General features: G+C 40.4%; 1 protein-coding gene across 3 annotated transcripts in view; it reads left to right on the top strand.

The window, feature by feature from the left end:
• UBR1 (ubiquitin protein ligase E3 component n-recognin 1) overlaps positions 1-22,990 on the top strand; it is an 85,898-nt gene that overhangs the window by 45,370 nt on the left and 17,538 nt on the right. For 2 of the 3 annotated variants that reach the window (XM_063117648.1, XM_063117650.1), the window contains exons 24-38: positions 3,816-3,864; positions 5,557-5,711; positions 7,430-7,529; positions 9,707-9,816; positions 10,295-10,384; positions 11,810-12,021; positions 13,619-13,824; positions 14,516-14,609; positions 15,228-15,380; positions 16,421-16,518; positions 18,244-18,337; positions 19,325-19,473; positions 21,093-21,148; positions 22,506-22,602; positions 22,917-22,984. In XM_063117648.1, the coding sequence (XP_062973718.1) occupies positions 3,816-3,864; positions 5,557-5,711; positions 7,430-7,529; positions 9,707-9,816; positions 10,295-10,384; positions 11,810-12,021; positions 13,619-13,824; positions 14,516-14,609; positions 15,228-15,380; positions 16,421-16,518; positions 18,244-18,337; positions 19,325-19,473; positions 21,093-21,148; positions 22,506-22,602; positions 22,917-22,984 (1,731 nt within the window). The remainder of the gene's footprint in view (positions 1-3,815; positions 3,865-5,556; positions 5,712-7,429; positions 7,530-9,706; positions 9,817-10,294; positions 10,385-11,809; positions 12,022-13,618; positions 13,825-14,515; positions 14,610-15,227; positions 15,381-16,420; positions 16,519-18,243; positions 18,338-19,324; positions 19,474-21,092; positions 21,149-22,505; positions 22,603-22,916; positions 22,985-22,990) is intronic. The other variant, XM_063117651.1, reaches the window with a different exon arrangement.

Consider the following 22,990-nt stretch of genomic DNA (forward strand, 5'->3'; position numbering starts at 1 on the left):
CTGTTTAACAACCTATATTCATCATGATCTCTCTGTGGTTTAGCCAGCTTAACATGACTAGCTGCCATTAAAAGAGCAAACCTTTATTTTGGAAGTCTATGCAACCAGTCATGAGTATCTTTCTGTCACCTAGGTAACAACCGAAGAGTTGGTTAATACTTGGGGAGGTATTAGGTGAACATTTTTTCCCTTCTCATATTTCCATTTAAAACATTAATATATTTGTAATTAGGCAGAAAGGTGGTGATTCTGCTCAGGTGCATGATGTCATTCTTAAATATTCTAAATAAATATAAATAAATAAATTCTTGCCTGTACTGTTTAATTGTTTTTTTCTCAAGCCCTGCTTCTTGCAGTCTTTAAGAGACTAAGTGGAATCTTGTTTGGTCCATGTCAAAGGGGACAGGTGTAGTGACGGCTGGCCTAAATCCTGCCAGTTCATTTCATATTTTCCTAGACTCAGGACTTCAAGGCTGAGCCAGTGTGATTCATTTGGAATCCACAAGGCAAGGCTTGGATGCTATCAACGACTGTCTAGCACAACAGCCAGGAAATAGCTTCACTTCTCACCTCTTTCCCAACTTAGGCAAAAGAAGAATTGCCCCAAACATTCATCTCTGAAAAGTTGTCCTGCATACATGACTTTCCTCAAGCTGGCCCGCCACCTTCCCATTAGGCTCTCTTGAGCTGTCAGTAATCCACCCTCCTATCCCCCAAGATAAAGGCAGGGTGATCCCCCACAGTTTTTGTCATCATCTGTTGCATCTCTGAAAGTTGTCCTGCATACATGACTTCCCTCATGTTTCCCATCGGAAGCAGCCTGCAACTTGTTGCTGGCTGAAATCCAGGCTTATCTCTTAATCATTTTGTGTTCCATTTTACTCTGTACTCTGCTTACTTTCCCCTTACAGTCTTTTATCTTACCTTTTAAAATCTTTTAATTTCAAAATACTGGAGGTTGGTGAGTTCCTTTAGACTGTTCTATGTTTATCTCTCATGAGCCAGGCTGCTCCAGCAACATGCTCCAAGGTTTTGGCAAGCAGAGATTGCTGAAATACACTAGCAATGTGGCTTGTGTTCTGGGTGTTGGCTGAACTACCTAAAGGTTGGGTGTGTGTGTTGTGCTTCCTTTCCACTCTGCACGATCAGTATTCACAGGAGGCTCTGTGAGGGCAGTTAACAGCCTTGTCTTCAACATTAAGTTCTAGACTGAAAAGGAGGAGGGACATGGTGTGCTCCCTCTTTTAGCCCTTCTCTCTCTTGCTTTTTGACGCTTGTCATATGTATCTGCTCCAAATCCCAGGAAGTGTGTAGTCAAAGACATTTTGAGATTTTGAAATAGCCTGAAAAGGACTCTTCGAAATAAGAGTGGCATGTTCCTTGTCTTTTCACAATCAGAGATAAAGTTTGCTTTTTAGCCATGGCTTCTTTTAAAGTTTTGGATTCAAAGTGAAATGTTTTTAATTAAAGAAATTTATCTATTTTTATTGTACCAGTTTAAAGCCTCGTTTTAAAGCACCTGTGCCTACTTACATTTAAACGCTACATGCTACATATGACCAAATGAGATACCCCTAGATGCCCAAAAATGATAGGGTAGTGGCAGCTATTTATTAGTGATCCTGGAGCGTGCGGTCTACTCTCGCTGTCTTGACTTTCTTTCTAGTAACTCTGCTTTGGATCCATTTCAATCTGGATTCCGTCCTCTGCATTCCACCGAAACAGCCCTTACTAAGATCACCAATGATCTCCTTACTGCCAAGTCTAAAGGCCATTATTCCGTTCTTATTCTCCTTGATCTAACTGCAGCCTTTGACACGGTTGATCATGATCTTCTCTTAGATTCCCTTCATGACCTTGGATTTTGTGGCTCTGTCTATAACTGGTTTGCCTCCTATCTAGCGGGTCGCTCTTTCAGCGTGTTGACTAATGGCAGCTCGTCTTCCTCCTTTCCCCTTTCAGTAGGGGTTCCGCAAGGCTCGGTGCTTGGCCCGTTGTTGTTTTCCTTATACATGTTGCCCTTGGGCAAGCTTATTCAGTCTCATGGCCTCCAATATCATCTGTACGCCGATGATACACAACTATATCTGTCATCTCCGGAACTTTCTCCTGATGTTCACGATCGTATCTCAGCATGTCTTTCAGATGTCTCAGCTTGGCTGCTTCATCGTCGCTTGAAACTTAACATGGCAAAGACTGAATTGCTTGTTTTTCCTCCTAAACCTTCTCCTCATCTCTCATTCTCTCTTACTGTCAATGATGTTACGCTTACTCCGGTTAAGGAAGCTCGTAGCCTTGGCTTTATCTTCGACTCTTCGCTCTCCTTTATTCCTCATATTGAGGCAGTAGCTAAATCTTGTCGATTTTTCCTGTAAAATATTGCCAGAATTCGATCATTTTTGTCTGTCTCTTCTGCCAAGACGCTTGTTCATGCACTGGTTATTTCACGGTTGGACTATTGCAAGCTTCTTCTCACTGGCCTTCCTTCTTCTCACATCAGTCCGTTGGTTTCTGTTCACCACTCTGCCGCAAAGATCATCTTCTTGGCTCGCCACTCCGACCATGTTACTCCGCTTCTGAAATCTCTTCATTGGCTTCCAATTCACTTCAGAATCCAATATAAACTTCTCCTGTTAACCTTCAAAGCTTTTCACGGTCTAGCTCCTTCCTCTCTCTCCTCTCTCATCTCACACTATTGCCCCGCTCGTGCTCTTCGCTCCTCTGATGCCATGTTTCTCGCCTGCCCAAGGGCCTCTACTTCCCTTGCTCGGCTTCGTCCATTTTCGTCTGCTGCCCCTTACGCCTGGAATGCTCTTCCAGAACATTTGAGAACTACAAGTTCAACCGCAGCTTTTAAAGCTCAACTAAAAACTTTTATTTTTCCTAAAGCTTTTAAAACTTGATGTTGTGCAGACTTCTACTGTTAGTTTTACCCTACCTGTGCCTGTTTGCATTCTCTTCCCCTCCTTATTGTTTTACTATGATTTTATTAGATTGTAAGCCTATGCGGCAGGGTCCTGCTATTACTGTTTTACTCTGTACAGCACCATGTACATTGATGGTGCTATATAAATAAATAATAATAATAATAATAATAATAATAATAGTGTGCTTGTGAGTTTTTTTAAAAAGAAAGCCCATTTTAACCTGGAAACCAGCTGAGGCTAAAAGTCATGTTGATTTTGCAGAGGAATAGGGATATGTTTAACCCATGGGACTCCCACAATCCCTTTTATATTCCCTTGTTGGCTTAAATGTGTGAGTGAATATCTGTCTGACTCTACTGAAAGGAAAATGTTTAGTTTATGCTCATGGGTGGACACAGAAGGGATAGGGAAGCAATTTGTTTCACTCTGTCATTTAACAAATGAATATTTTACTTGTGCAGGTTCCCTCTCTTCCCCCCCCCTTTCTCTTGTACAGACTTCCCCAACCTAGTGCCTTCCAGATGTTTTGAACTTCAATGCCCATCAGCCCCAGCTAGCATACCTAATGTTCAGGAATTCTGGGAGTTGTTGTCTAAAACATCTGGAGGGCACTAAGTTGGGAAGGCTGTTGTATCATGAACATCTAAGCCTGGTTCAGACAACACGCTAAACCATGCTGCTTAACCACAAAATGGTTAAGGAAATGCTGAACCAGGCCCTAGTGGCTTGTGTTGTCTGAACTAGGCCCTAGTGTCTTGAAAGAGTTCCTATTATTTTATTGTTAAGCAATTTAGCTTGATTCTCATCTTTTCCTTGTATGAATTCAGTAAAAAAAAGCCTTTTCATTTTGTTGGTATTCTGAGGTAAATTAGCTGATATTTCTTACAGGCTGAACACATGGAGAAAAAAAGAAGAGTGCAAGAAAACAGAGATGAAGGTAAAAAGTTGGCATGGGTAAGATAAGTGCCTAGGGAGTTGATGATGTATCTGCAATGCAGTAATTTTTATAAATTAAAAATAAGATCCGGAGGTGGTTATCATCATCCCTGATGATGATCACAGATTGGTTATGTCAACTCATTATTGATTGCTGAGTCACTTATTTTCATATGAACAAGAAATAGTGTCTCCCAACCTTTTGAAAACTCCGATAGCTGTTGTGTGCTGTTTTGTTGATATACGACCAATTAGGTCCAGAATAGAGGTTGTGAGGTCCATTTGCGCCACAGTTAGGACAGATCTTAAGATGGCCCTCGTTGCTTCCATAGGTGCTGCTGCATTCGTACTGTGCTACAAAGGCTCTGAGATTGGCACAGATGGAGAGCTTCTATATAATCTGCCACCAGAGCAGGGAGGGGGTGGGGATTCCTCCAACAACCATGTCCAGTATTCTGCAGGTATTGTAGGAGATGTGGATTAGAGCCTTTGACCCAGCCTGCATGTCACTAGAACCCAGAATGTTTTAAAAATCTGGATTATTGTGAATGAGCAAACATGTTGGTGCACACTACCCAATTGGCCTGCTACAAGGAGGATCAGCTAAACTAACTCAAAGACACTCCACCACTGGGTGGTTTGTTGTGATGTTAAACCCTGGGTTCCAATTCTGGCTTGTCAGGGAAGAGACAAGCCAGAGTTCCTGGTTCACACATCATGGCAAGCAACACAGGGACAGAGTGTCCCTGGATTGTTTAGCTGCTCCTGGTCACAATGTGAAGTAGCATGCTCACTCGTTCACAACTGTCCAGGGGTTTTAAAAACCTTGGGTTGTCATTAAGTGCAAATTGGGACATTTAGTTTTGCCTTGCTTCACTTTGGGATTGAGCTTCAACTTCAGGACTTTTCCTGGCTCCTATGGTTTTAATTTGCAAAGTTTGCATTTTGCATAAAAATTATTTGAACATACCAATCAGTATCTTGCTGGAGGAACTAACATGTAGTGCTAAGTTAAATGATAGCCTACTAGTTTCCCGGAAGGCCAACCAGTTACTTTATGCCTAAGTTTATATTGAAATTTCCCTTGATCTCCGGAGAGCTCCGGCTATTGGGCGGTATAGAAATGTAATAAATAAATAAATAAATATTGATCATCCCTAAAATATTTTCAGCCCTAAACTGTGGTGTTGCAGCTGTTAAATAGCACAAATATGATTCTCATGATGTTGTTACTCTGGAGTTGGCCTATTCAGATGCAATGCTTGCTACTGAGCAAATTTGTTTTGGAGAGACCATAGCTCAGTGGTAGAGCACATCTGATGCATACATAAGATTTCAGGTTCAGTCTCTGGCATCTCCACTTAAAAAGGTGGAGATGAATTCTCTCTGAGACCTTGCAGAGGTACTGCCAGTAAGAACAGGCAATACTGAGTTAGTTGATCTGACTCCACATTAGGCAGCTTCATATGTTTGCTTCAATTAGTCCAGAGTTCATCCAGAACACTGCACAGCAGGAAGTATGTCCATTTGAACTTGACCACATGATTCACCAAAATAGTACCCACCTCACACATTCCTATATACAACTTGATGGCTCACAGCTGCATGTTTGTACTTCTTCCTTTCATTATCTCATAACACAGTTGGTAAGTTAGTAATGCACTGGTATCGAACTACCTCTTCTTCTTTTTAGCACTGCCACCCCCTCCACCTCCAGAATTCAGTGCTGCTTTCAAAAATGTGGTGAAAGTTCTGAACTCTGATATCATGATGCACATTCTTAGAACTGTCTTGCAAAGAGCACTAGAGCTGGAAAGCCACTTGTGGACAGAACCTATGATCCAAATGGTATGTTTGCCAACAGTATCTTTTTCTAGGATTGGAAGGGGGAGCGGTGCGGGAATGACATTTTTGCTATGCTCTTATCTTCAGTGTCTTTAGGGTTTCCCCATTATATGTTTGTTATAAGTGTTTATATTCTGCCTTACAAATAATTCCCAGGGCAGCTCTCAGTGTGGTAAATTGATGAATAAGCAGACCTTATGTGCCCTGTAACTATCCTAGCATTTACTTTTCCCCACGTGCGTCAGAGTGTTATATTTGGATTATTGCTAAATTGTAAAGTTATTGAATATGTGTCAATATTGCCATGTAGTTTTAATGATATCTGCTTTATTGTCATCTGAGCAGTGGGCCATTCACATGTGCTAAACTACTATTAGGGTCAAACTACACATGAAGCAGGAGATGCATGAGTGATTGCCTCCCAGTGGTTATTTTACTCCAAAGCAGCTGCAGAAGCCTAACCAGTTTGCTTGAGCAACAGCAGGAGAGGGCATATTTAACCTTTTCCCTCCTACATTGCTTTATAATTTAAGCCATCCCCCCTCAAGCTGCTGTTAGCCACATAGCAAAAAGACAGCTTCAGAACTTTCTAGAGCTAGGCTTTTTGGTGGGCCGCCCACTATGAGTGCCTACGCTGAGGGGAATAACTGCCACCTTCCTACTCAGTTCCTTTTAACCGCCACAGCAGCAGCGTTATCAAGGGATTTCTCCCCGCTCTTGTACTCCAGAGCTTGAGCGTAGCAAAAATTCCTCATATTTTTTCTTTTACATGTTTCCTTCTGTCTCTCACTTTTGCATTTTTGTTTTTCCTCTGTGATTGCACAACTCTGGGTGCTCCAATAGCTGTTCTCAAGGCTTACAGCTATGAAGGTGACCCTCCCTTTGACAAGTGCTCTTCATGTAGGAATAAATCACTGCTTACCAACGGAAATAGATTGTGCCTGCTTTGTTTGGGGGAGGGTCACATTATTGATTCTTGTGCCCATTACTGATGAATTATCAAGCAAGCAATCATCATGGCTTTGGGCTTTTCTTTGGAAACAGGCCCTGCTTGCTGTTGACACTGAGGCTAAGTCCATCAAGGGCCAAAAGTCTTCACAACTCGGCTCCACATTTAAGAGCATAGCCCTAAACCTGGTTTTTGCATCCTGCTAGTTTAAATGATGGGGGTTTTAACTCTTTTTGTGTGTGTGTGTGTGTGTGGCCTAATTTGGGGCAGAAAGAGCTCAAAATGAAGACATCCACAATTTAATGAAATAAGCATTGGGGGAATTCATGCACAAAATGCAAACTAGATGTTGTGAAACTTCCGTTGACATAAATAACATCTTGTCTGCCAAACTTCAGAAATCTTTATAAAATTATGGAGCCCAGAGTTTTGGCTCACGTACTATATGTATGTCATAACCAGGGGTGGAGAACCTGTGGCCCTTCAGTTGTTGTTAGACTCCAACTGCTGTCAGCCCCAGCCAGCATGGCCCAGCCGCAGTATAGACACACCACAATCTTCAACTGTTCAATACTGCAGTATCTTCAGGCTAATATCAGACGGGGGCTGGGCATCTAAATATCCAGATCACAACCAGCATTTCCCGCCTCCTAAACGCCAGCCAATAACCATCCTGGGAAAGGCCATATTCAGAGAGTGCTTCACTATAACGGCCCAAGTGATAAACTTGCATGTCTGAGGCAAGATTTGAGACCTGTTTCTCTCTCTGTAGGTTCTTCACCTCCTTGCTTTGGGTTTACTGGAAGAGAAACAACAGTTAGAGAATGCTCCAGAGGAAGAAGTGACCTTTGACTTTTATCACAAAGCATCAAGTAAGTGTGCCTTCTTATCTTCATGCTGAACCTCTTTCTGAAGTAAATTGTTAACTCGCAGATCCAGCAGTAGAATTCAGCACTGCAGCAACAAAGAAGTAGTTTGTAAACAGAAAGCAGACAAACACAAGTGGAGCCGCACAACAAAACATTACTCTTTTTTCTTTTTCTTTTTTTGTTTAGTTATTCCACTTTTAAAACTGCAGCCAGTCTGCATGCAAAGGTACATCCAGAGGAGGCTTTTATCACAGCAACTGGGTTCGTACAACACGCTAACCCACACTCAGTGGTTTAGTGTGGGTTGTGTTGAACCATGAGTCGCGTTGAACCGTGGGTTAGCATGTAGTCTGAACCGAAGACATTTTCTGCAGGGTGTCTTGTTAACCATGCAGTGTGGCTTATTTTTCTCAAACAAGCCATGTTGAGAACCCATAGTTTGTCGTTGGGTTGTTCAGGGTGGTTGACAAGCCACACTGCATGGCTAACAAGCCACCCTGCAGAAAATGTCCTGGGTTCAGACAACACGCTAACCCATGGTTCAACAAACAACCGATGGTTCAGCAACTACCCACACTCAACTACTGTGTGAGTTAGTGTGTTGTGTGAACAACAACCCCACTATCATCTTGCCTCATTCAAGGAATTTTATGGGGTTGTCCAGATGGCTGCTTCCAAAAAGAGGACTCCTAGCACTCCCAATCAAAAAGCATTGTGCAGGAAAAAGACAGAAGAAGTCATGGTAAGATACGGGAGGATTACAAGTGGAAGACAGTATCATCTAGAATGCACCCACCCACCCATGTAAAATATCATGAATGAGGCAGGATGGTGGTGCTATAAAATCCTTATCTGGAAGAATCCAGTGTAGTTTTCAACTTGTAACCTTCTGGTGTTTTGCCACCACTTCTAACTTTTTTCTTAACAAAAGAAAATCTGCTAAGGAAGACAAGATGGAATAGCTGCTGAATACCTTCTAATTGGTAGTTCTCCATATGACATGGCATCCCTTGTCAATGAAGCTTTAGGCTTCTGAATGTAACTGAGTGGTTGATTTGGCCTGGCAGGAGATCTGAGGGAGCAATTTAAGTAGATTGTCTTCTGCTACAACCTGAGTGTGAGGGGATTTTTGAGTGGAAATCCAAGCAGGCACACTAGTGACCAATCTCACCAATCTTGGATTTTTCCATTGTTTTCTATGGGAATCTCTCACTTCCATTTCTGGGGACATTTAAAAACAGCTTCTCATTGTGAACCATTCTATTCTTTCTTCCACCCATTTGTTATTTTTTTATTCCTATCAAAATCTCCAACATTCTGTGTCATTGAGTTTTGGGGCTGTTTTTGGAGTTCCCCAAGATTGTATTCATCCATAGTGAAAGAATATACACACACACACACACATACAGAGAGAGAGAGAGAGAGAGAGAGAGAGAGAGAGAGAGAGTCTGCCAATACTTTCTTCTTGTCCATGGGTGCTGTGGTTTGTGCTGTATAAGTATAAGCAAAGGAAGACTTCATTCTGCACTAGAAGGAATGATGATTAGAAGGAACTAAGGTTTCTACACTTGGAAAATGGCTGTAAAAAGCAAGAAAAAGTTATTGCCGGGGGGAAATGCTTACTAGAGAAATGTTTTGAAATATGCATTGTTTTAAAACTAAGGAAGGAGAAAAGCATTCAGGCTGGTCAGATCTTAATTTGTCTGCAGATATGCTTTCCCTGCATTAAGACAGTGTCAACCTTAATCTGTAGGCTGCTTCCACTTGAGATCCCTGCTTGTGCTGCAGTCCATTCGATGGTGACCGGAATACTTTTTCAAAAGAACTAAGTGTAAGCAAATTGCTTGCAGTTATAACTGCATGCTGTAATGGAAATGGGTTCATAGACATTTCGATTATGTTATATCTGGTGAGAAATAATAAGGTATAGAACCAAAACCAGCTCAGTGCAGCCTTCTGTTTGTAGCTTGTTGCAGTCATCATTTTGTGAGGAAGTGAAATGCATCATTAACATAGCAATGATGGGTCAACTGTGACAGAAGGCAGGTTTGTAATGATAAGACATGCTCATATCTAATACATAGTCATAGTAATGATTAGCAGAAGGGGGAAGTGCTCGTCTCTGATGAGCATGTATCTGTGTTTGTTTGGTTTTTTCATTCTTGTGTCTGTCTATGAAGGAATGGGAAGCTCTGCTTTGAATGCAATGAACATACTAATGATTCTGGAAAAACTAAAAGGAATTCAACAGCTGGAATCACAAAAAGATATGATCAATTGGGTACTACAGGTAAGCAAGGCAAACATGTTTAAAGCCAATCTGGAACTTTTTAAAGAACTTGCTGATGTAATTCCACAGGGTGATGATTATGCATAAAGTAATCTCTCCGTTGGATTACCTGTGCAGATATATTTTGTTACTATCTTTTTATAAACTGAAGCTTGGTAGAGCCTGTGTCTGTTCACTGGGTGACTTTGGACCAGTCACTGACGCTCAGCCTAACATGCTGGCTTGGATTGCTTGGTCACTAAAAACTTTGACTCAGTGTACAAAGGTATTTTTTAAAAAGGGCAAATTCCATGCTAAGGATTATTAAGCAAGGTATTAGACATAAAATGGCCAGTATCATAATGCCTTTTTGTTGCAACTGCATTTGATCCCCCACATACATTTTTACAAGGCATGCCATTATACAATGTGAGTCAGAAATATCGGTGTACAATATGCACAGTCATTAATGTTTTAATTATTAAATCTGTGTTCCCAGATGTTTGAAACAATAAAACGCCTGAGGGAGAAGTCTTGTTTTCCTACAGTAGCAGCTGCATCTGGATCAGAATCTACAAAAACCAATGAGGTAACCATAAAATAGGACCGATATGATATATACACTGGAAGATGTGGTTGTTCTGCCTTCAAAACTCAGACCCCTGGACTCATAGCTAAGCATTTAACATCCTTATATGATTAAAAGAATGATGTACTTTACAAGTGGGAACCCAAATTGGCAAGAAGCTTCCCCATCCATTCATTTGTTCTTCTGCCCATAAGTCTTGCTGGTATATCCCTCCGCAACCAGTCAATATGGAAGCAAGTAACTGCAAATCCTACTGATTATGTCCAACTCTCTGTACACATGGGAATTACTTGTGCTTTATGCCTCTATATGCCAATCACTGGGGAACATGAGCAGGATGGTGCTGTTGCACTCATGTCCTAGTTGGGGGTTTCCCAGAGGCAGCTGGTTGACCACTGTGTGAACAGAATACCGAATGGACCCTTGGTGTGATCCAACATGGCTCTTCTTATGTTTCTTTCCAAAGAAGGGTGGGCACATGGACGCTTTAAGGCTCTGAGGCAGCATTTTGGAGTCTACACTGTAGCAGCATATATTGAGGGGTTTTTAACTGACCCTAGAATAGTTGTTTTAAATGGATATTGTCTGTTTTCATGCTTTTTATGTTTTAAAATTTTGTATATTTGTTTTTAATGTTCCGTGTTTTAATCTTTGTAAACCACCCAGAGAGCTTTGGCTATGGGGCGGTATATAACTAATAAATAAATACACTTTACAGCCTAAAATGTATTATTAGCATTCCCCAAGCATTGCACTGATTCAGCATTTTGCCACGGAGACTCAAAGTGCTGAGTGAAATGAGAGCTTTAGTCACAGTAAATTTAAGCTTGTCTGTATGGTTCTCTTGGTTATTTTAAACTGTTGTGTACTTTTATAGTTGTATGCTTTTCTATGGATGTATTTGTCATGGCCTTCGGCTAGCACAATAATGATGATTCAGCATTTTCAGGATGCTGATTATCTGTTGGAGGCAGGGTGAGTCTAGTCTGCTTTACTCCAGCAAACAGGTTTGTGGGAGCTTTGTTTAGAACAGGGGTAAGCAGAAGGTAGATCTCCAGATGTTTTGGACTTCAATTCCCATAAACTCCTGCCAGCATGGCCAATGGTCAGGAATGTTGGGAGTTGAAGTCCAAAACGTTTGAAGATCTACCTTCTGCCCCCTCCTGGTTTAGGGGGAAACAGACCTTCCTTCTTCAGCTAGGCCTGTGAATACAATATGTATGCTTGAAAACATGCCAGCAGGTGAGGATAGTGTTCATAGTTAGCTGTGGAAGGCTTTGGGATTTGGAGATGCAAGAATGCACACCCATGTTATTTTGGCAAGCTTACAGGAGCTCTACATGCCTTTATGCAATCCTACTCCATTATTTTTAAAAGGAGATAATTCTTCATTTATTTCGGTTGTCTTTTTTTGTTAATAAATAGGCTGCTTGTTCTTTTCTGATGCTAAATAAGATGCAAAGGATTCAGGACAAGGAGAAGGCTGAGAGGAAGAGGAAGGCAGACGCAGCCAGGCTACATCGTCAGAAGATCATGGCTCAGATGTCTGCTTTGCAGAAGAATTTCATTGAAACTCACAAGCTGTTATATGAAAATACACAAGAAACACAAGGCCCAGATGTTATGGAAGAGGAGAGGTAGGAAGAGAGAATAGTTAGTAATAATTTTTGACTTGCTTTTGACAGTTCAAAATAGTACAAAATAATATAAACAGCCAATCAGTGAGTGGACTGTTTCTGGCTCCTCTGGAGCCAGGATATAATCCCTCATTATACTGAACATAATGCACTTATTCAGTATATGAGTAAATATGGAACATTCTAAACATGAAATTGAGAGCTAAAGCTATTTTCATTTTTGTTTGTTTTACAAAATATACCAGTGGAAATCATAGTATCTAGAAGAAATATTCAGTGGTCTAAATCCAATTAAGTGAGTAGACATCCTCTTACACAACAGGAGTTTACCTTTCCCTCATCCACCCTGCATGCCCCCCCACCAAAAAAAACCCCACAATCTGTTCTGGAGGTTTGTGGGGTGGCTTCAGAAGGGAAGAGGAATTCAGTCTGCCAGAGGTATCTGTTCTGCTGATGGAACAACACAGTTTTGCAGATCCAAATCAAAGCTATAGAAGTTCTTCATAGCTTACTATGGATTCTCTTGTGCTTGTTCAGCAGCTATCTAGGTTTGAAACCATTCGTGTCCCTCTTATTTGGTGAGCATGAATTTAAGTATCCCACTATGCATTGGAAAGGGGATAACATATGTACTCAGAAGAAGTGACACAAAATTGAGAGCTAAAGCTATTTTCATTTCAAAGGGGATAACATGTACTCACAGAGAAGAAGTGACATGAAATTGTGAGCTAAAGCTATTTTCATTTTTGTACTATGCACTCACAGAGAAGAAGTGACACTAGATACAATGGGGAAAAGCCATATATCCCTCTCCCATTTTACAGGATATGTATGCCATAGTGACCATGCTAAAATGTGAATCATGGTTGTCAAGCCTGTACTTTATCAGAAGTTGTTTCTCCCACTGGAGTTGTACCTAGGAAGAGATTTAGAGTAGGTCTTCAGTACCTTGCCATAAAAGATGTGATAATTATTTCTCATCTTGTTGATCAAACAAAACACAGCTAGAAGCAGAGAACCACTCATGGGTGTCCACAAGGTAAAGAAAGAGTGATATCTGAACAGAGAAGTCTGTTTATTTATTTGAGATCTGTGAATTATTTTGAACATACCATATCCCCTGCAAGATCGAGTTTAATCTCACGAGGTCAGGAAGTATCCAATTTTCCTTGCAGGTAGTGGAGCAATAGTTGGATCATGTGAATGTGAGGCCTGTTCTCAGTGTCTGTGCAGGTGCAATCCCAGGAGAGCAGTGGTGACTGAACAGAGTTTAGGCAATTTTATATCTGAGTACTTTAAAAGTTATTTTCAAATATTAATGCACATGTTCCATCACAGAGCTCACTAAAATGTTAATAGTTTCTACAGACTATCGTACTAATCTATTTTCTTCCCAGATTCATTTTGTTTAGCTACTTGATAGCTGCTGTTCAGTCTTGGCTTTGCTAGCGCTTCAACTGGGGAGTAAAGTAATTTGTGTATAATTTTAAAGCATATTTGGTTTTGTTTTAATATAAATTGCAATTACACTTTGTTGTTTGGCTGAGGATCTGTTGATTTCAAATCTGCTAGTTTGAATCTTTTTGTGTCTTTATAGCAGTCCGCCAATTATAGATTATACCAGAATTGCCTTGGGGCCTAAACGAGGTCCATCTGTTACAGAAAAAGAAGTGTTGACCTGCATCCTGTGTCAGGAAGAACAGGAAGTGAGGCTAGAGTGTGCTGCCATGGTTTTATCTGCCTGTGTCCAGAAATCCACAGCCTTAACCCAGCACAGGGGGAAAATGCTTGAACTTTCAGGAGGTGTGTATTTTCTTTCTCCAAGCCATCTGCTTGCAAATGCATTATAAGCCCTTCGAAGGAAAGTTATAGAGTAGGATCGAACAAGTTTCCTTCCACCAACAGAATGGGAAGGGGGACCCATTTCCAAATCTTGAGCAGATGGTGGGGAGGCATAGGGGATATAGGTGGGAAGAGGGTGCATAGTTGAAAATCAGGCACCTCCTTGCTCTGCTAATGGGAGGCTTCTGTCAGTTGGAGGTAAACTAGTTGGATTCTGCTCATACAGCTGGGATAAATTGTAGGGAATATGTCTCAGTTTCTTTAAGTTATAGTTTAAGTTTTATTCTCTAAAATAAAATTTGTGGGGAAAAATGCACCCTTTTCCTTCCATTATAGTAAAAAAACTCAGAAGAGAATAAAAACAATGATTTGACATTTGCCTTGGGAATACAGGTACAGATGATACAATTTAATATTGAAGTCTTAGTGGCTCCTATTGCTACGTTCTAATTTGAAAATCTTCCAAACCCAGCAGCATGAAATGTAAGAGTAAAGTTCATGTACTGTATGTATGACATAGAATAAAGAAGACTTATTTGATGACCTACCTCTCAATTTAGGTTAAATAAGATTGAGAAACTAGAACAGATTTTGCAAAACACATGCTCAGGTTTATTGAAATGCTATCATAGTTGATCATTTTCCTCAATAGATAAAATTGATCCTCTCTTCATGGATCCTGACTTGTCATGTGGAACTCATACTGGAAGCTGTGGTCATGTAATGCATGCTTCCTGCTGGCAGAAGTAAGTAGACATATTTAGTTATCTGCTTCATCTATAGTCAGTTCCCAAGCAATTTCTTCTAGGGTGCTTAAGAATATATGATTGGCCAAGCAGCTTCAAGTATCTCTGCGGAAACAAAGCAGACTAAGATATTTGTATACTTGCAGAACTACAAAGCAAAATGCAGACAAAATATCAGCTACTAATTTAGAGCACACTAAAATGCTTAATAAAGAATAAAATATTGTTGAAACATTCAAGTATATAGGGATTTATTAGCTATATAGCCTACAGTTTCTGTTTCTTCCTGATTATTGCATAGTGGAAACATCTAACAAACAGGGCTGTAGTGCATTGATTTGAATGTGTGGCCTTCCTGTACTGCCCATTGGGATGGATCAAGTCTTTCACTGCTCTCTAATTCTGGTTATCTCTCACAAAACCCTGTTGTTCATTAAAAAAAATACAGGAATTTGCTATGACTGGCGGAGTTGTTTCCTCTTATGCTCAAGCATAGAATTAAAACATAAAGCAAGTATATGATGGCAAAATATTCTGGCATAGAAAAGAACGAAATGAGTATCAAAACTCTTTTTGTACTAGAAGCCTTTCTCTTGCTTGTCCATTTGAATATTGCAGATACTTTGAAGCCATTCAGCTAAACTCTCGGCAACATCATCATGTTGAACAGGTTTTTGACTTGGAGAACGGAGAGTACCTCTGCCCACTTTGCAAATCCCTGTGCAACACTGTGATACCTATTATTCCTTTGCAAACACACAGGATGAACAGGTATGTTACCACATTTAGATTCTCCTATATTTTAGTCTGACTGCATATTTCTTGTTGAATATATGGGGAAAATATATGATTCTTTCCTTTTATACCTGTCTGGGTTTCGATCTGGTTATGGGACTGAATCAGCATTAAACCCCCTGATGGATGACATTTATTGAGACAGGGACAGGGGAGTGCAACCCTATAAATTCTGCTTGATCTCTGATCAGCTTTGGGTACCATCGACCATGGTATCCTCCCGGATCAACTTCATAGGATGGGTATTGGAGGCACTCTGTTAACGTAGTTCTGGTCCTACCTACTGGACTGAATTCAAAGAGTAAGTTTGGGTGATTATTCCTCAGCCCCTTGGCAATTAAGTTATGTTGTTTAACATCTATATGAAAATGCTAAGAACGTTCATTAAGGGATTCGGAGCCAAATGCTGTCAGTTTGCTGATGATCTGCAGCTCTGTCTCCCTGTGACATCTGAATCATGTCAGGCTGTGCAAGTCCTGGATCAGAGCCTAAACTCAGCAATGGGCTGGATGAGGGCCAATAAACTGAAGCTGAATCCTGGCAAGACATAAGCCCTGTGGGTGAGTGGTTCCTGAGTCCGGGAAATAGGCTCATTGCCTGTTTTGGATGGGGTTGCACTCCCTCTGAAAGATCAGGTCCGTGGTTTGGGGGATACTCCTAGAGCCATCATTGTTGTTGGAGGCCCAAGTGGCCGTGGCGTCTTGGAGTGCCTTTTACCAGCTTCAGCTGGCTCGCTAGCTATGGCCTCTTCTAGCTTGGCCACAGTGGTACAGGCATTATTAAACTCAAGACTGGATTACTGCAATGTGCTCTATGTGGGGCTGCCCTTAAGACTGCTCTGGAAGCTGGAGCTGGTGCTGAACGCAGCAGTTTGTCTGTTGTCAGGAGCTGCCTCTTTTCAGCATATTATATTTTCAGTTTATTATATAAGGCATGGGCATTTCATAGATTGGACTCCAAGGATTAGATTTTTGCTTATGCTTATGAAAATTGTCATTACCCTTTCACATTTTCAGTGAGGATGCAGAAGTGGTGGCTCAACTTCTGTCTTTGACAAAATGGATTGAGATTGTTATGGCCCGGATATCTGGTTACAACAAGAAAAACATTGAAGGTTTGTATATTTTCTTCAGAACTTTACGTGTGGGGGAAAAGGTTTTAAGAGTCTGCTAGTTGTCTAGCTGTCAAACTTATTATCTAATTGTCTAGTTATGATCTAGTTATGATCTGTGAGAGCCAGTGTGGTGTAGTGGCTAGAGTGTCGGACTGGGAGTCGGGAGATCCGGGTTCTAGTCCCCACTCGGCCATGGAAACCCACTGGGTGACTTTGGCCCAGTCACAGACTCTCAGCCCAACCCACCTCACAGGGTTGTTGTTGTGAGGATAAAGTGGAGAGGAGGTGGATTATGTACACCACCTGGGGTTCCTTGCAGGAAAAAAGGTGGGATATAAATGCAATAATAATAAATAAAATAAAATAGTTATCTAGTTATTATCCAGTTATCGAGCTTAATTATTAATATCTTCTAAAACTGGGGACAGCTAAGTGCCACCACACCTTTGGACATCTTCCTTGGTGCTCGCCAAGGTCCCCTGCCATTATTATTATTATTATTATTATTATTATTATTATTATTATTTTCTTGTAGAAATTTAAAAGAATGGTTTACCTTGGATGGTTGGAAAGCAGCAGATCTCCAGTCTCCAGAAACCCCGGGCTCCTCCTTTCCCTTGCCTATCATGCCTCTGGGCTTCATGTAGGCCCAGAGCACTCCTTAGAGGAAAGCAAGAAGGTGGGGCAGCTGCAAGATGAAGCTTTCCTACTTTCCAGCCAGCCAAACCAGAAAGAAAAAAAGCTGGGGGATCTGATCGGGGGCACGTTTGTGGGAGAGGAGAGGAACCTGGGGGCTGGGATTACAAAATTCACTGGGGGAGGGAGAGAGGAGGTTGGAAAATCCAGTGAAGGGGGGAAGACAAAGAGGAGCAACTTTGGGGGAGGTAGGGAAAGGGGATATATTTGAGTGATGAGTGAATGGTGTGTGTGTGTGTGTTTGGGTGGAAATTATTTGGGGAAATTAATTTTATAAGAATTTATTTAGAGGTGATTTGGGGAAATTGGCTTGTCTTTTTGCAGCATTTTGTTGGAGCAGAAAATTGGGTTCAAAGGGAGTATGTTTATCTTCTAGCCTTGCAACTTGGCCTTTCTATGTTTTGTTGTAATCCTTCTGTGATGATGCCCAAAACACTTTATCAAAAATACAAATGGTACCTACAGGCCAAAAAAAGGTTGGGGACCCCTGTTCTAAAGTTATATTTCTCAAAGTGGAAATTAAGCCTCCCTAAGGGAAGTATGAAGAGTTGCAGTTAGCTCTCCCATACAGACTGAATGGGTTATGTTCCATTTCTTGTGCTTCTTTATGGTACTGAAGACTACTACAGACTTTCTCTTTTTTATTTTTTATTATCTTTTTCTTTGGATCTGTACTTATGTAGTTAAGATATTGGTCCCATTTCTCCTACATTAGGTGGATTTCCCCTTAATATGTTGTGCTGTTAGAATGGATTTGTGGTTGTTTTTGCACTTAAAGCTCACAAACATAGTCTGAACATTACTGTTCAAAGATTAATCTGTATGTATATTGATCTAATCTGATGCATATTGACCTGCACACTGCATTTTAACCCTAATTTTTCAGAATAGATTGCTATGTGGGAATTATTATGGCCAAAACTGTGTGATGATTGCATGTTCTAAATTCTTTTATTGTAAAATAAATATTTGTGCTTCAGTTAGTTGAAGTAAATCAGACTGACTTATGAATTTCTTTTTTAAATGAAGAAACAAAACAAATCGCTCCATCTCTACTTGATAAAGAAATGGAAGATGCCTCATCTGATTTCCATTCTATTCTTAGCTTTGGAGTTCAACCTTTGTAAGTGTTGAGAGTCACTTTTCTAATTCCGTTAGATGGATTTGGAAGGTATACATTGGGCCATAATCCCCAGAGTTCTAACTTTAATTTAAAGAAAAGGGCAAGTCCCTAGCCCTTGTAGAACCTGAGATATGAAGCAAAATGTGCAGCCACTATTCTGCCCATTCATTTTGTAAGAAACTAGCCTGCTTCCTGGAGAAAAGGGAAGAGGGGGTAGAGACGGGACAAGTTCACAGGAACAGGTGGGGACCTCTTGTGGGCCATATTAGGCCCACGGACCAGAGGTTCTCTATGCCTGCTCTACAAAGTGTTTGCCAATGTTTCCAAGATGAAGGGAATTATTCTAAAACATGGGTACCCCTTCCCTGGCAAGTCATGTGAAGCCGTCAGTCTTATAATCAGGACAATGATGCCAGAAAATAGCCAATTAATTCTTTAAATTGCTGTACTGTTTTTGTGCATCTATTCCTCCTTCTTTTTCTTCTAAAAGTAACGTCTTATTGGAGTTCATGATGCCTCTTGTGTGAAACTTTAATCTAACACACTTCTGCATTAGTGTCAAATTCCCAGGAGTGGCTGCTAATATACATGGGCTTCTAAATACTATGGATTGTGACACTAAACAACAAAATATACACAAGGAAAATCAGATGTGTTGTCGTAGTGCACACTATTCTCATGAATTACAATCATATACCACTGTGCAGTTCCCCGCTCCCCCGCAACCCTGGAAAATTCCTGCAGATGCCTATGAAACAGAAACCTTAGAGTGGGCTACTATAACAATGAGCAAATGCATGTGGCTGAAACGTTCTTAGGATTTCAACCCTATTACAGAAGATTGCTGATTCATAATGACAATTCACAGTTTACCTCTTCTGAAATCAAAGTAAATACAACTGTGCAGATATTCTCATAATCTATCACTTGAACTTTTCTCTGTTGTTGCTGGTTCACAATATGAGGTTCTTCTGGCTCCCTCTACAGAGTGAAGTACTCTAATAGTATCAAGGAGATGGTGGTTCTCTTTGCCACTGCAATTTACAGAATTGGATTAAAAGTTGCTCCCAATGAAAATGATCCACGCATTCCTATGATGACTTGGAGCACATGTGCTTTTACTATCCAGTGTTTAGGTAAGCCAAAAGTAGGATCTCTTAAACAATTTTACTTTTACTTTTTATTATAATAGACTCCACCTAAAATTGGTAGAACTTTACATTTGAAAATATAGGAAAGCTACTAAAATGTAGGGAAGCTAAAATGTAATTTCTGAAATATTAGTATAGGGCACAGTACTAGATAAAATGGACTTTTACTGGACAAAAATCAGAAAATTACCATCCATATTATTGGTCCATTTCTGTTAAAATGGACAGTAAAATGCTTTGCTCTAATCTCAGGGAGTAATGGTTTCTGAGACCTGTTTCATGTATTAGTTTGACTAATAATGTGTGTATATAACAATTGCAGAAGTCTTCAAAAACCTGTTTCAGTGGGGAATCTGTTAGGAGGCCCAATTTCCACAGATAGCAAAGTAGTGCATGCACAATCTTAAATGTTCTTTGTTCTAGAACTGGCGTGTTGTTTGCTCTAGAACTATGTTCAGACTTGAAAGCAAAATTACTCTGGTTTGTATGTAACAACAACCCATGGGTTTTTTGGTTTTTAAAAAAAATCACACTATGGTTTGTCAGGGCTACATGGGGATGAGCAAGTTTACTGTTTCCCACCTGCTCATTCATCACTTTGTATCCAGTTTTTCAAACAACCCAGGAAAGTCTCACTCTTGGGTTGTTTGATGCGGCAACTGAACCCAAAGCTCTGGGTTGTTTGTCCTTAGGCAGCCCAGGGTTCTGGTTCATACATTGCATCAAACAACTCAAGAACGGGAGTGTTTTTGGGTTGTTTGCTGAGCCAGATGAAAAGTGGGAGTGCTTACTCTCAGGTAGCCCTGACAATTCATGCGGTAAACAGCCCATGGGTTAAACAAACCATGAATTGCTGTTATGTGTGAAACAGGTCAATATTGTTTGTATGTTCTCTGAAACAGTGATGATGTAGAAATTAGACCACATAACCCAAAGGCTCTACTCTAGTTTGTCAATTCAGTTTTCATATATTTTTAGTTTAGTCATTCAGAAAAGTGTAGTATCTCATTGTGCATAATTGCTAAATAGGCATAACACACCTACAGCTGTGATAATTAACAGAAGCAATGGTGGTGCTTGTTTGGAAATGTTATCATTGGTCATAGAGCAGCTAGCTTCTAATGAGAGATTCCCCAGAAATAAATCTTAATTAATTTGATACAATTGTGCTTATATAGCACATTTCAAGTGCTTTACATACATTCCTCTCAATGACCATTGAAACAGCCTTATGAGGTAGCCCAATACTATACTGCAGATGGTGGTGCTTATGTTGAAAGAGAGAGAATGAAAGAGAGAGAGACCTGCTTAAGGCAACCTAGTAAGTTCACAGCAAGGTGAGATTTGAACCAAGAACATCCCAGACTACACTTAGGCCCTGTGCTACACTAGCTCCTGCATGGTAATGTGCTGGTTTGGTGTATGTAGTCTGAAGATTAATTGTATAACAGACATTTCCTGAATACACTTTGTGAAACAACATAGAACGACATATAGAGACCTAGTTCATGAATTTCTGTGAAAACTGAAATACAAACAATTCTGACTGCTTCTGGAGGATATGACTCACTACAATTCCTTGTTTTTTTTTGTTTTTTTTAAAGAAAATCTCCTGGAAGATGAGGGCAAGCCTTTATTTGGTTCTCTGCAAAATAGACAGGTATGAATGATCTTAAAAATATATATACCTAGACAATCATCATAGTAATACCAAATATATTAGCAGTTCCCTAAGAGAGTCTCTGGAGGAGATCCTCTTAATGGCTGTTTTCAGTGTTACATTAGACACAAGTGTTCCTAAAAAATTGTCATCTGTATCTGAAAAATGGGACCAATTAATATATGTAATACGATAAGCTTGGATACAACTATATGAGCCGTGACATTCTGAAAGCCAATCAGCAATTCGCAAAGCTGGCTGAGAAAATGTATCTTTTGATAAGTGCTGAGGATGAAATGCAAAGGATGGCTTTCTCCATCATGTTCTGTACATCTCCAGTCATGGCTAACTGGAAATTATGAAGTAAGCTCACAGAATGGTAATCTAACCATGAACATGACACTTTTTCTTTTTTTAAAAAAAATTACATGTATTTCATCAAGTTATTATCTATTCTAACACCATGTTTTCAGATACTTGAGGTAGTTAAGCAGAGATTAAAAAGCCATCAGCTAGGGATGTTGCAGTTGCAATCCTGTATTGTAGATTCTGCAAAGGAATATAAAACGCTGCGCTACACTGAGCCAGACCATTGATCCATCTAGCCCAGTATTGTTGATACTGACTGGCAGCAGCTCTCCAGGATTTCAGGCAGGAAACTACTTGGAGATGCTGAAGATCGAACCTGAGACATTATGCGTGCAAAACCTGTGCTGTAGCCACTGAGCAACAGACCCTCCTATATTTAGCAAGAGGTTAGACAACATGACTTGAATTCTAAAATGCTATGGTTCTGTGTGAGGGTGACATGTGGTGGTATTGCATATTTAATGAGCGTGTGTGCACTTTCTGCTTTGATAACATAAAACAAAAAATAAAGACTGCATAGGTTTCAATCCAGAACTGAGTGATGGCTTCATGGGCTTAGCAAGCCATTGGACTTCAAGCTTCTCGATCAGAAATGACCACCCCCACCCACTTCAACAAAGCAAATAGCTTTGAAATTAGGAATGTGAGCTATTTATTCAAGGGTGGAATAGATAAATCCAACCACGTTGCTATGCAAGCATTGGGCATCTTAAAGTAGTTCTTAAGATTGAGGCCTGCATGTTTATTTTCTTGGATGATATTTGATTTATTTCTTTTGTAGGCTTGTAGTTAAGGAGTAGTTAGCAGTCCAAATGTCATCGTCTTCTGTTGTATTTTCCCCCTTACTTGCTGTCTCCCTGTAGCCCAGAATGACATCTCCAGCCACTAGAAGACAGGGATTTATTTATTTTTGTGGGGGCTGGGGGGAGGATAGGCAAGTGCAGCCCTCTTCATTAAACATTTCTCCTACTGTTCCTTGCACTTCTAGCACAGTGGTCTTAAAGCTGTTGTGCAGTTTGCAGCTGCTCAGAGGACTACGCTACCACAAAGCGTGATCCAGCAACACCTTATACGTCTCCTAGGAGGTAATATGTTTTTTCTATCACAGGTTTCAGAAAGGATTTAAATATGTTCTTGCGAATGTTGCTTTCCTGACATAGTTACATAATTCAGATAAGAGGCAAAGGATGGGGGGCATTGTCTTTTACTCAGAGAGCTTGGAGAAGCAAGGGTTAACAAGAATGTAGAGGTGAAGGTATTTTATGTTAATTAAGGGCACATCCTATGACTGTTTACACAGGGGAAAGTCTTATAACTGGCTTAATAATTCAAACCCTTCTCAATGTATTGCAGCTTTACAGTCAAAATTTCTAAATAAATCTGTGTGTTGCTCTTGTAGTTCTTCTGCCCAATTTAAAAGTGGAAGACACGCCATCCCTTCTAGATGTAGATCTGTTCCATGTTTTGGTAAGT

The sequence above is a fragment of the Elgaria multicarinata genome, chromosome 2 (assembly GCF_023053635.1).
Source record: "Elgaria multicarinata webbii isolate HBS135686 ecotype San Diego chromosome 2, rElgMul1.1.pri, whole genome shotgun sequence".
Taxonomy (NCBI): Eukaryota; Metazoa; Chordata; class Lepidosauria; order Squamata; family Anguidae; genus Elgaria; species Elgaria multicarinata.